Below are 14684 nucleotides of genomic sequence, written 5' to 3'. Positions count from 1 at the left end.
TTACTGCATTTATTATTTACTGAACGCCGTCTGACCCTACTGTGGCGCTGAACTCGTCTCTGTGGCTGCAGGTTCTGTGGGCTGAGGAGAGAGCGGAGAGAAACCTGGCAGATCCACAGTCCTTTGTGGACCTCGGCTGCGGGAACGGCCTCCTGGTTCACATTCTGACAAACGAAGGGGTACGTTGGGACTCGAGGGCGTCTGGTAAATCCACAAATCATAAAAACGTGAAGCTGAGTTGAGTTGTATCAGAAGGGGAACAGCAGGTGGACTAAGCAGCAGGTTACTCGTCTTACTGCAGAACCTCCAACGGTGGGGTAGGAAAATATTCACTCCCTTTGGAAATACAGAAGTCCCTGAATACTTCTCGGTTTGACTTTCATGGACTCGCTCTTTCGCAGTTTTTCAAAGTAAGAGTGGACATGACACACAACTGGTTGATTCATGGATGAGGCGCACAAGTGGCATGGATTGTTTATTTAAAATAAATTATTTAAAATGATTTACCACCTGCATGCAGCCCGCAGGTGCAGGGTTAAGCTCCCTCCTGCAGCCTGTCATGATCTCCTCTCTGCCACGCCCACATTTCTCCTCTGGCTGAAGCTGCTTCCTGAAGGGTTAACCCTTTGCTCTCCTGCTGCATCGATTGACTTTTGCCTTCCAACTTAAAATTCAAAGTACCATATTTTTCAGCCTATAAGTCACAGTTTTTTGCATAATTTACATGACCTGTGCCTTATACACAGAAGCGACTTATTTGTTTTTTTTCCCATATTTATAAACTATTTTTTGGCTGAGATATGACCGTTTTCATTCATTCTGTCATTCAGTATATTGAACACTACCATTTTCAGCCGTTAGATAGCACTCGAGTTGTATGGCATGCCATTGTGTCATGTAATAAGTAAAAGTGGCTATTAATGACACAATTGGCTTACCATAGAGCCACCTTCGTCCAGCTCTGGGATGATGCCTGGAGCAACCGTCAAATCAGCTGCATTTCGCTGCACCGCTCCAGCGAAATGCAGCTGATTTGACCATTGAAGTGCATTTATTAAGTAAAAGGTCAACTGAGATGCACCTTTGCTGTAAAGTTTAGCAAACAAATAATTGATTTTAGGTGTTTATCTTGTTAAATTTCGAAGAAATGCGCAGTGAGTCCTCCCTCTGCGCGTTCATGTTTCCGCGTATCGGGTTTTGAAATGCAGTTGATTTGACCATCAAAGTGCATTTATTAAGGAAAAGTTAAACTGAGACACACCTTTGCTATAATTTGGGAGTGAAACTTGAACTTGGACTACTGTAACTCTACTTCATGGTTTTTCACTTAACACAAAGGGCATGGTCCCCTAAACCCCAGGGGCCGAGATGGTGTAGAGGCAGGGCAGCCGGCTTGGGACCCGAGAGTCCCAGGTTCGATCCCCAGTCACTGCACATCACGTGGCGTCTCTGGGCAGCACGTCTAATCCCCAAAAATGTCCCCCGGGCGCTTTCAATAGCTGCCCACTGCACCACCTGGTGGTGGATGGGTTAAATGCAGAGACTAATTTCGCCATTGTATGGAAACATACAGTGCTGACATTGTGATGACATTATTATTATTATTATTATTATTATAAACGAGGGACTACTGTAGTCTTATTTTGTTGCCTTACCTCCTCTAAAAGGTCTACCACCAAAGAAGAAGGTGGTGAAGCACAGATCAGGGTTGGGTAATAGAAAACATGTCAAACCCTGAACAGCCCACAGAGCTCAGAAACAGAAAGAGGATACCATCACAGCAAACCTGCCAAGAGAGGATTGTCCACCAAAACTGACAGATCAGCTTGGGAGGGCACAAATTAGAGAAATGTCAAGCTGGCCAAGAATAACTCAGATGAAGCCGACAGCTTTTCTGCACCTGGATCTGTAGGCCCACTATTATGAGCAGAACTGGGAGCAGTGGGGAAAAAGTAAAATCTATTAGTCGGATCGTGTGTAGTTTGCCAAAGAGCATATTGGAGACTGCCTAAGCATTTTGAAGAAGATGTTGTAGTTGGATGAACCCAAAACTCAACTTTTTGGTGATTGGTGGCAACCCCATGTCTAAAATCCAGCACCTGTCCTCAGACTGAGAACACCAACAGGGACTGTGGTCTTAGTTAGAAGCAAAGATAGATTCAGCAAAGACAGGAAATCTTGATGGAAACCTAAGATTTCCAGAGATCCAGCTTCCAGCAGGACAGTGACCCCAAACCTGTGCCTATTGCCCTCATTAAACTCCAGCAGTATTACCGGTAAGTGCATCCCAGGAGCTAGTTTAGGTTGTTAGGAATCTGCATGGCCATGAACCCTCCCTGGTCTGCCTGGCTTGTATAGCACCTGAATTCAGCAAACTCCCCCTCCAGGCCTGGCTCCAGGGAGGTGCCCAGATTTCTTTTTGCAGGCAAAGTTTTCTGCTGCAGTTGATGTTTATCTGTTAAGCCAACAATTTTCAGTCAGGCCATCTGGACAGTTTCCTTTTTTTGTGCTGAAACGTTTCACCTTCCATCCAGAAGGCTTAATCAGTCAAGGAAACACACAACACAAAACTGATTCTTCCCCCAACAGCTTACTCCAAAGTGAAACAAACCAGTTATGTTGGTGCTAAGATAGTCTCTTTGGCATGCCTCCTCCTCCAGTGCCGGCCCTATACCTCGTCGACAGTCATGCCAAACTGGTTCAAAACCAATAAAGTCCATGCTCAATAATCCAGGTATACAATCCAACAATTTTCAGTCAGGTCATCTGGACAGTTTCCTTTTTTTTTGTGCTGAAGGATTTTGAGCTGTTGGGGGAAGAATCAGTTTTGTGTTGTGTGTTTCCTTGACTGATGAAGCCTTCTGGATGGAAGGTGAAACGTTTCAGCACAAAAAAAAAGAATATGTCCAGATGACCTGACTGAAAAATGTTGGCTTGTATACCTGGATTATTGAGCATGGACTTTGTTGGTTTATCCGTTAAGGTTTTTGAGTCTCTCTCGGTCATACTCCTCCTCTAAGGCCTAGTTCCTATAAGGGATTCTACGAGGGGCTGATACCCCAGACAGCATAACTCCCAGGATTCCCGTCCAACACGTAAAAGTGATGATTCTGTGGAACGGGGGCTCAGAGTAGACTTCCTGCTCCTTCGCATCAGCAGGAGTCAGTTAAGTTGGTTCCTGCATCTGATTAAGATGTCTCTTGGACGCTTCCCTTTGGAGGTTTTTGGGACATGTCCCACTGGAAAGAGGCCCCAGGGCAGACCCAGACCTCACTGGAGAGATTGTAAATGGTCTCTGCTTATATGGTGCTTTTCCATCTGATCAAGACACTCAAAGTGCTTTACTCTACAATCTGTGCCCTCATTTACCCATCCACACAGCACTCTACTAGATCTATACAAAGAATAATCAGTGCTTTATTACATTCATACACCTATGGGACACACATCGGAGGCAATGAGGGGTTCAATGTCTTGCCCAGGGACACTTCGGCATGTGACTGCTGGTGGAATCAGACTTTCAACTCTTGCACTGGAGGACGGCTGCTCTAACCACTCAGCCACAGCCGCCCCTTCCCTTGTGTGTCCTCTTGCCTGGGAACTCCTTGGGATCCTTGAAGGAGGAGCCAGAGATGGGGATGTCTGGGTTTCCTCCTTGGAACTGTTGACTCCACGATCTGACCATGGATAATTGGTAGAAGATGGAGTCTGAAGTATTCTCTTTTTAGCGTATTTATGATGAAATTAAAAAATCCAATTATCTTCCTGTTTTTAATGCACAAAATAGAAAGATTACCAAGTTGGTGAATACTTCGTAAACGAGCCCCAGATGGAGATCGTTCAGAACAAAGACAGTTTATGAAAGATGAGCGCAGCCAGCGTTGGTTTGTGGACAATGATTTGTTGTTTGGCTTTTACAAACGACCGAGAGCTTCAACCTTTCAGCTGAATAAAAACACCCATTTGGATTAGTCATAAATAAGCTCATTAGTGGCGAAATGACCCGTGGAATAGGTTATTTTCTGTGTGCAGCGCCGGCTCCACATGAATGCCTGTAATTATGCTTTCTTCTTTTTGTGCTTTTCTTTGTGGATTTTTTTTATAATCCTTCACACTTAGACAGTATCATTGTCTATAGAGATTAATACAGTGTTATCTAATTAATGAAATTCAAAATGGGATTCCATGCCAATACCCCCTCACTGTAATCTCTGTATATACCACGAACCAGTTCTTTTGAGATACTGGTAAATTTCTGAGCCTTTAAAGGAGTGCAACAAGGCCAGAGATTATTAGAAGTTTAGTTCTGATAATTGGCAAATATATTTTTCTCATTATCAGCTTGACACAGATGTCTATTTGGTGTCTCCAACAAGTTTGAAGCCTACAAACCTTTTAGACCAACTGTAGTTTGATTGTAGCCGAGATGTTTATGGACATTTGTTTAGATGTCTTCTCAAACCCAAAATGCCCCCTGAGCCCCTTGTAGTGGGATTTGAACTCTTGAATCTGTAAATCACTCTTACCCCTCCTTTACACTTTGGTGTATCTGCCTCGTGTTTCTATGATGTTTTGCAAAATATGGTTAAATAAAAATAACAAGCCACAACATTTTCCCTTTATGTATGGAAAAGCAGCAACAAGAAGAATGTGGTTATGCTAATGCTACATAGCACAGACTGTACTCAGGCCAGAGCTGACTGAAACCTTCACGTCCTACAACACTGAACCTCACAAGTGCTGCTTCTACTGTGGTGCTTGAAAGTTTGTGAACCCTTTAAATTTTCTATATTTCTACATAAATATGACTTATAACATCATCAGATTTTCACAAGTCCTATGTTATGTCCACCATGAACATACGATACAGTGCCTTGCGAAAGTATTCGGCCCCCTTGAACTTTTCAACCTTTTGCCACATTTCAGGCTTCAAACATAAAGATATAAAATTTTAATTTTTTGTGAAGAATCAACAAGAAGTGGGACACAATCATGAAGTGGAATGAAATTTATTGGATGTGTCAAACTTTTTTAACAAATAAAAAATTGAAAAGTGGAGCGTGCAATATTATTCGGCCCCCTTTACTTTCAGTGCAGCAAACACTCCAGAAGTTCAGTGAGGATCTATGAATGATCCAATGTTGTCCCAAATGACTGATGATGATAAATAGAATCCACCTGTGTGTAATCAAGTCTCCGTATAAATGCACCTGCTCTGTGATAGTCTCAGGGTTCTGTTCAAAGCGCAGAGAGCATCATGAAGACCAAGGAACACACCAGGCAGGTCCGAGATACTGTTGTGGAGAAGTTTAAAGCTGGATTTGGATACAAAAAGATTTCCCAAGCTTTAAACATCCCAAGGAGCACCGTAGGGCTGCAACAACGAATCGATAAAATCGATAAAATGACATTGTTGAAGCACTGGATGCTAAGGATTATTGTGCTGCACTTTTCTTAGACCTGTCTGAAGCTTTTGACACTGTGGATCATAACATCTTGTGTCATAAACTCTCAGAAATCGGTTTCTCAGAACACACCATTTGTTGGTTCTCTAACTATCTCTCAGACCGGAGGCAATGTGTTCAACATAATGGTACTTCCTCCAGTTATTTAACAGTCAACAATGGTGTACCACAAGGCTCAGTCTTAGGACCCACCCTCTTTACAATCTACATACATAATGTAGGTAAAAACATCCCAAATGCATCCATACATTTCTATGCTGACGACACAGTTCTTTATTGTCGAGCTAAAACAGTTGATAAGGCTTTCCAGCTTTTGAAATCTGCATTCAACAACATCCAGACTGATTTGTTCCACCTCAAACTTGTCCTAAATGCCGACAAAACCAAAGGGATGCTTTTTTCTAATATGAAGTTGGTCCCAGCAGTTTTTCCTCTGATCTCATCCTCAAATGGTGTTTTACTTACTAGCACCTGTATACAGTTTTGGTAGAAAAACACACTGTCAATAAGGAGAAAGACAAATCATGTATGATACACATAATTCTTCGATCAGTATACCTTGAAAACAGTAAATGACTCAGGTCTACCGCTGAGCAAAGTTTAAACAAGTTAGCCTGAAGCTAACATTGTTAGCTGTGATTAGCAGGGGTATCCGTCACGGTGCTTTACATTTGGAGTAGATCACCGCCAAAGTTTCACTTGTACTAACTTTATTTTTACAGATATAAAGATTTTAGATATGATAAATTTGTCTTTTTTACTCATAAAACTCATACTTGAAAATGCGCTACCACTAGCTGCGAATAGCTGCTTTTTGTGGAAGAAAGTGCTTTGATTTCTTCAAAGTTCATCCAGGTCAAAAAATCCAACAAAATTGTCAGATCCTCTGGGCAGTTTCTTATTTTTATATATTTTTTAAATTTTTGTTGAAATGTTTTGTCCTTCATCCAAAGGACTTCATCAGTCCGAGAAAGAAACCATCTTATCACCATCAAACTGGTTGGTCCACTTTGCAAGTATGCTACTTATTGTGGACTGAGTTTGTTGTGACTTCTCGGACTGATGAAGTCCTTTGGATGAAGGACAAAACATTTCAACAACACACAAAAAAAACTGTCCAGATGACCTGACAACTTTGTTGGGTGCTTTGATTTCTGCTCAGCGATGGTGGGTTCACAAACCAGGAACAGCTCAGATTGTTTCAGATGTTTGATCGGCCGGTCACCTGTTGAACCGCTCAATCTTGAAATTGACCGATTTGGGTCACCGGCTGATAAATTGACCCATCTCTCGTTCTTTTGATTTGAACAAATCCTCTTTGAAAGACCAATCAATAACCTGGGATTAGTCTGAACCCGGGCGACAGGACTCTAGGTGCTGAATATATTAAATCTGATGTCGCCTCGTTTCACAGCATCCTGGACGGGGCATTGACGTCCGCAGGAGGAGGATCTGGGACACGTACGGCCCTCAGACCACGTTAGAGGTGAGTGTGCTGCACTTCAAGGACAGTTTCGACATTTTAATTTTAAACCTGGGGTTTATTTCATTATAAACCAGGAAAAATAAGCAACTCCAATATATCTCTTATCTCTATACTGGACTTTTTTAAATACATTTTTTAATTGTTTTTGATTTGCTTTGAATAATAATTTTACTTTCTAATTAAAATATTATGTTTTTATTTATAAAGTAAGTTTTTTGAAAAATGAACAAAGTTCAAAAGGTTAACATACAATCAATATTTTTTATCAGTAAATATTTTTCTGCAGATGGTTCGAACAGCCGTCTCAAAAATGTTTACAGTTCAACATTTTCTTTTAATAAAAGTATTTCTAATAATTATCAATCAACCTTTATTTTACTTTAATTAGTGCAGTTCTTTGCTGTATTGATAATTTGCATATCGATGTAGCGATTATGATACTTTATTTTTATTGCAGATCATGACATAAACTAACTAGAGAATGCTTTATAATGTGAATGCTTTATAAACATACACACTATGTATATTAATTTACAACAATATGTTTTTTTTTTACATTTAAGCATACAGGATTAATCATTGAATAATAGAGTTAAAAGTAAAATTGTTGTTTAAGTTTTTGAGCTGAAATATAAAACAACTTTATCTTATTGTGCATTTTTTTAACTGTACTATTTTAAGACTTTTAATCTTCCTGAGAGGAAGACAGATTTTTCCCATTTTCCTCTCAGACTTTGTCACAAGCGGCTGTCTGGTTCTGAAGTCATCGATTGTTAAGGGATGTTCAGGAGCGAATGAGGCAGACTTGATAAAACCGGATCCTCAGGTCTGTCGGACTCGGTGCGACGAGTTCATCAGGAAGAATTTCTCACAACCTTCCTAACTTACATTTTCCGACAGTGATGTGACTTCCTCTTGAAATCACCAAGACAGTCGTTAAAAGCAAAAATTAGCTAAAGAGTAGCTAAATAAAGCATGCAAAGACTACAAATGGAGCAGGTATGCTAACGTAGGTTTCAGAGAAAAATATTTTAGATAAACTGATGAGATCTTCATGTATTTATGTTGGGAAAATTGTGTCAATAAAGTGAAATATTTCAAAAAGCTAGAAGTCGTAGCGCGCTGTTCCCAAACAAGCCGAACATTCTGATACACGACTGGTTCCCCGCGGGTCTATTTGGTCCCACGGCTACGGCTCTTTGAAGTTTTCACCAAAACGAACAGGAAATTGTATCTCTTTACACACTTTATACAAATGTACTTCAGTGTGGGATACTTTAATTCAATTTCCAAAAATAAAGTATAGGCCTGCAGAGTTCAGTATTTTAATTCTTGTCAAAATTGCTATAAACTATAATTTTTATTTCCTTCTTTATATGAACTTTATCTTTCGTCCCAAAATGCTAAAATACTGTTTGATTAAACATTAAAATTCATTATTTCTTTTCAGCTGTAAAAACACCCCTCCGACGAACTTGAAGTGGCCCATGAGCCACCAGTTGAAAATCACTGTTGTAGCAGGTTTTGTGGCTCTGGGCACATTTTTTTTAGTGAGCTCAGGGGCAGAAATGACTTGTTTCATTACGAAGGTTGCAGACTCATGAGTTTGATGACGAAAACGATGTGAAGCTGCTGAGTCGACGTTCACACGATCTGTGGAACATTTAATGTAGATAAATGTCGCTCTGGTCTTTGTTCTGTGATAAAACAAAAGTTCAAGAGAGGATTCTTCTGTTTCCACAAAGTTACTCAAAATTAAATCACACTAATATGTATCTTCGTTGCTCTGATAAGCTTTTTTATATATTTTTTTATTATGTGGGTCTGTGCTATTTTAGGAAAAGGCAATAATTCCCAGTGAGACCTTCACGTTCCCGGGTACAGACTGGCTGATTGGGAACCACTCGGATGAGCTCACACCGTGGATCCCCGTGGTAGCAGCCAGGCGAGTCATTGACAATCACAGCCGGCAGCTTGAGCACCAGCTGATCTCTCTGTTTTTGGAAGGAAATTACAGGCAGAAGATGATGTGTATCTGTTTACAAGCTGAGCTGGGCGGAGGCGGTCACCTGATGGCGCTGTTGAGCCTGACCGAGCTGCTCTGATCATCTTCAGCTTGTTGTTTATTTCCTGAACGGCTCAAGAACTTTGCTGTTTTTTCCCCCCTAACCGCAGGTCATCTTACTCTTGCCGTTATTTCGTCCTCCCCTGCTGTTTCTTCGACTTCTACTCAAAGTACCAGAGACGTCAGTGTAAGAAATCTCAGTACAAAGAGTACATTGATTTCATCTCGGAGGTCAGCCAAGTCTGTGGCTTCAACACCGAAGAGGACTGCCTGAGAATACCGTCCACCAAACGTGTAGGTCATTGAAGATTTAATAAAGTAAATATGTTGGAGTCGTCACAAGGTTTATACAGATGGCAACTAAATGATGTAGAAAATAATGTTTTTAACTTTGTTTTATTTAGATTTTTACTACCAAGTAATTATTTAAATGAACATGAGGTGAGTGCTACACCTGGGACATGGGTAAATGTGTCCCATCCTGGTCCTCGAGGGACACAGTCCTGCATGTTTTACCTTTTTCTCTGCTCCAACACCCAACTCAATTGAATCAGGTGTGTTGGAGCCGAGAAACCAGTAAAACATGCAGGACAGTGGTCCTCGAGGACCAGGATCGGACACCCCTGCTATGGACAAGTCAAACAAGAGTCCCAACAAATGGTACACGTTGTTTCTCCTAGTGTACTTGCCTTGACAGTGCGCTCATATCTTCAGTGATTTTTGTCGACGGGGGTGGTGTTGTGCGCTGTTTGTATTGATAGTTTTCAAGTGGCGAGTTACCAGACCAGTTCTGATAAACCAATGTTTTCCAGAACTTTTCTTAAATAGTTTTCACGCATGCAGTAATTGTAGAAGAGATGTCTAAACTGTCTGCAGAATCCTATGAATATACCTGATTATTAAATAAAGCAAGAGGGGTCATCATTAGATGAGGACTTCTTTACTCAACACAGTTTTTCTGTGAAACTTGCATTTCAGCTGTGTTTCGGCTGTCCGTGTACAGCGGCCGTTTTCTCTGACACTGAAGCGTTTTGAATCCTTCCTCCGAGTCGAGGTTTTTGGAAACGCCCGGCATCCGTGTGAATTCACACACAAGCAGCACAAACAACTGCAGACAGTGGTTTATCCGTGCGAGTAGAGGAACAACAGTAACAACAGTGGATCAGAGAGTGCTGTTTGTGCTGCTCACCCTTTTTAACATTGTAAGAGCAACTCAACCTCCTCCTAGGTCCAAACAAATATTTGTGAATTTGCCGTTTTGGATGTGTTCATGTTCAACACTGAAGTGTCATGGGATGCACGATATTAGATTTTTGGCCGATATCCGATATGTTAAAACCTATTTGGCCGATACCAATATTAATATACTTTCCTTTGTCAGAACATAGTCCTCTTATTTAGGCTTATTTGCTATAAAAATTGTGTAACATCTGTAAGAGCTGGTGACATATATTCAGTAACAGCCATACGATATGCATAGCATTTTAACTTCTATTAAATGAAAAGTGTTAAATATTATTTATTAGCATTAGTCACCTGCGATGCTGTCTCACTTGTGGAGGCTTGTTCTAGGTTCCTAGCTGCAGTGTGGGATCCTCTGCACTCTTGTGCATAAAGGACAGACTTTTTAAGGTCAAAGTTTTTGTCCATCCATTGTGTCGTAAGACTAATCATGCTAACGAGGCTAACACGACGTCCAAATGTCTGGTAAATCTCACCCAACTGCTATCAGCTATTAGCTTCTCAATGACATCGGAAATGACGGCTTGTAACTCGGGTAAGGCTACATCGGAAAAATGTTTCTGACGGGACGATGTAGCGAGGCTCAACCTAGTACAAAAATCTTCAGAATCCAACACCCTTAACAAAAAAAAACTTCCACACCGCCGACATTTTGAATTTTCCTCCACCTTGATCAGATCAGGGAGGCGCGCGTGACGTCATCACGTTGTGCTGGCGCTGCAGGCATCCTTGTCACAGGGTTGTCATGCAAAAACAGCGTCTTTTATACCTGTGAGTTATTTTGATGGAATGGCCAATGTCCGATATTTAAATTTAACACTAATATCGGCCGATACCTATACCACGACGATAATATCGTGCATCCCTAGTAGTGTCTGCGCATATGCCGTTATCAAAATACAGAAATAATAGCGACATCTAGTGACCTCTCATGGAAACTAGAGCAAACTCGAGCACAGCATTACAGCGCAAGTATAACTTTTTCACGATCAACAGCAGAAACTCTTAATACTGCCAGAAATTGTTCAAACGGGGTCTTAACCTCAAATCGTTTCTGCAGCGCTGACAGAAATGTAGACCAAGAAAAGGCACAAACTAAAAATTAAAATTTAATGACATCCGATAATGACATCCAAATGGGAGATCACTTAATCAGCCGTTTAAATGGCCCATCTAAGAGAAGGTTCAGGTTTATCAAAAAGGATGGATACAATTTGATTCAAAAGTCAGAGAATGTGTCTACAATTAGTTTAGATTACTGTTCTTTGTACAGTTTCAGTCTGCAGCACCCACCGGAGCAGCGCTAACGTTCAGCTCCTCCTGCAGGTGTGTCTGGTGGGAACGTCGAGGAGCTACGAGTTCTCTGACGAGGCAGAGGTCGAGCGGCGAAGAGCTCGTTACATCCAGAGCCGACGGACCTGCCCCGTGATCACAGGCCAAGGGTCAGCCTTCAAAGTTGACGGGGAGCTTCTCGATGGGGATACGGAGCGCTACGACATCTCAGGGAGCACATGGGGAGCCGGGTTCCAGCCTAGAGACAGAGTCGAAACGGTTCGAAACTGCGCCGCCCTCCCCCGGGACTTTGTTGACAGAATCGTCCTGCAAGTTGCTAATGCTCTTCTGGGAATGACTGCCGGAGAGTCCTGCAAGGACTGGAACAAAGGAGGTAAACAACAACACAAGCACTCTATAAAAAAGATAGGACAGATTAAAGATAAACAGTTTCTTTGGGTCCAAGCTTCTATTAAAGGTTCAGATCCGACCTGAATCGGCTCATTATCCATGAAAAGTGGTGATTAGGTCTCTGCACTGGAAGCTTGGAAATCAGCTCTAATTCAGTTTCCTTTAAAATGCACAACTATAGATGAATAAAAGTCTTCAGACAGGCTTTTATTTGTTACAACCCTGGTACTGAGTCTAGGAGGCACAAGGGGCAACACAAATTGTAAATTAAGCGCAAAACTAATGACTCAAAAACAGCCCAATCTGGCATTACAATGATTTATTCTTCTAATAGTTCTGGGCGTTACAGACAGAAGGGAAGCAACAACCTTCGGGGTCTCAAAGGCCAAAACAACAAACAAAAGAACGCCCCTTCAGGCTAGAAAACAAAATCACCTCTTATCTGACAAAACAAAAAGTACAGTTCCTGAGCTCCCTGGCTGCCCACAAAACAGGAGAGAAGTTAGTTAAAATAAACTGGCGGAGAACCACTACCAAACTTCCACAGCTCCAAGTATAATTTAACTATTTATTACATTTATTAAAATAATTTTATTAAATAAGCAAACGCTGACTTGGCAGCAAAACTTGCGTTCTTTAGCCCAGCAGACACGGAGATGATCCACGGACAGGGGAACAATAACGAAATGAAGAAGATATAGACACGCCAACGAGGGGATAAGCGCAAACATCTGGGGAAGAACAACAGGTGGCAGAGGCAGGACAGATGAGACGAGAGACACAAAACACACACAGATCCTCTCACCCTGTCGTTCTAGCAAACCCCCAGCTCTCCTCGCTCGTCACCTCCACGTTCCATCCAGGAATCAGCCGCCCGGGCCCTGTGACCCACCATGACTCCACTTTGAACTCCATATCTCACCCTCTGCCTGCCCCTTCCTGCGCAGCGCAGTCCACAGAACGCAACACACAAAGTTTCACTCACACACCACCTTTGCCAACGCCTCTGCTCTGTCACACACATGTTTGAGACTTTTGGATTAAAATGCATTTTGGAGCATGCTGAATACCTTTTAAATAAACTTTTCTAATTGGGGACTGTGGTTTTTGTCCCCAATTGCCAAAGTGTCCCCAAATGACTGGTGTACGTGCTTGTTCAAGTCCCCAAATGGAACGGAAACAAACACACATACACACACAGAGTTATGCTTAAAACAGAAACACTTCTCTGGATGTCGGTGTTGAAATGATGAGGAATGAATATAAAGAAGTGGAAAGTAAGGTGACTCGGTAGAAATAATTGGATGAATAATAAACTATTTTCTATGAGTTATACACGAGTGTGTATTTATATCGAGGGTTTCCACCAGTTCTGCTGCGTAACAACAGAGTACATCCAAGAGAAGCTAATGTCTGTTAAATGTATTCATAGCCACCAACAGTCCTTTGGGGTTTTTGCTTCTCTCTGTTTTTCAACATCTTTGAAGACATTAGCATATTTATAGGCTGGCTTATCTGTTTTTTTTTTTTATCTTTCATGGGATTAGGATGGTGTGGTTCTATAAACAATTATGGTGTTTGTGCAAGTTAAAAACAAATGATATCCTTTTTGTTTTTACTTTTTGAGAACAAGAAACTCCTAATAAACTCCTCAGCCGACAGGGACGAACACAAACGCATTTATCGTAATATGTTAGCTTGCAAATAGCACAGAGTAAAGGTTTGGTGTTGAATTTGTGAACTTCTCTGCATAAGCATGCCGAGAGGCGTCAGATTTGGTTGAGTTTACACCTAATGTCTACGAGATTTCCTTACTACTAATACCCCAAGTTTTCTTTTTAGACGGGATTCAATTTCAGCCGTAGTGCTTATTTAACAAACTTACCATGTTTTTCGCCCTATAAGTCGCAGTTTTTTGCATAATTTGCATGCCCTGCGACTTATTCATTCATTCATTCAACCTTTATTTAGACAGATAGATCCCAATGAGCCTCGAGGACTCATTTACAAGAGAGACCTGATTCCAACAAAGAATGATGAAAAACAATGGACGACAGCGGCAACAACAGACAGTTATAAAAAGGCACACAGAGATTATTTTTTTTTTTACAAATAGGATGGCTAAAAAAAAAGTAACAAAAAAACAGCTAGATTCTAAGGTGAATGTAGAAAACTAAAAAAAACAAGAACATATCTGCATTGGTCTCTGCCAGGAGTTCAACAGATTCTTAAAGCCGCTTAGAGAGGTCAAGATCGAGAGCTTCAAATCTTTTTGTGAGATATTAATATTATACGCCAAATCGACATATTTATGGATTTTTCCCATATTTAAAACCAATTTTTGGCTGCGATATGACCGTTTTCATTCATTCTGAATGAAAATATTGAGCCCTATGGCATGCCATTTTATCATGTAATAGGTAAAGTGGCTATCAGTGACACAATCGGCTTGCCACCTTCGTCCAGCTCGCCTGGAGCAACCGTCAAATCAGCTTCATTTCACTGCGCCGCCCCAGCGAAATGAAGCTGATTTGACCATTAAAGTGCATTTATTAAGTAAAAGTTCAACTGAGACACACCTTTACTATAAAGTCAAGTTAACAAATAATTGTTTTAGGTGGTTATTGTGTTAAATTTTGAAGAAATGCACAGCATTCCTCCTTTCTGATTTCCACCCTGTCCTCGCGCTCCTGGAGCACCGAGGCAGCAAATACTTTTGAAATGCAGCTGATTTGACCGTCAA

At 41.2% G+C, this 14684-nt stretch overlaps 2 protein-coding genes across 5 annotated transcripts in view; one reads left to right on the top strand and one right to left on the bottom strand.

The window, feature by feature from the left end:
- gps2 (G protein pathway suppressor 2) overlaps window positions 1-14684 on the bottom strand; it is an 831114-nt gene that overhangs the window by 145632 nt on the left and 670798 nt on the right. The gene's annotated exons all lie outside the window — the stretch shown is intronic.
- Window positions 1-14684, top strand: part of trmt44 (tRNA methyltransferase 44 homolog) — a 31342-nt gene that overhangs the window by 6314 nt on the left and 10344 nt on the right. The window contains exons 5-9 of the mRNA XM_037681342.1: window positions 72-179; window positions 6880-6951; window positions 8790-8896; window positions 9127-9310; window positions 11585-11924. Coding sequence (XP_037537270.1) covers window positions 72-179; window positions 6880-6951; window positions 8790-8896; window positions 9127-9310; window positions 11585-11924 — 811 coding nt within the window. The remainder of the gene's footprint in view (window positions 1-71; window positions 180-6879; window positions 6952-8789; window positions 8897-9126; window positions 9311-11584; window positions 11925-14684) is intronic.

The sequence above is a fragment of the Nematolebias whitei genome, chromosome 1, assembly GCF_014905685.2.
Source record: "Nematolebias whitei isolate Nwh7 chromosome 1, NemWhi1, whole genome shotgun sequence".
In the NCBI taxonomy this organism is placed as follows: Eukaryota; Metazoa; Chordata; class Actinopteri; order Cyprinodontiformes; family Rivulidae; genus Nematolebias; species Nematolebias whitei.
This window is presented reverse-complemented; position numbering and strand designations above follow the sequence as displayed.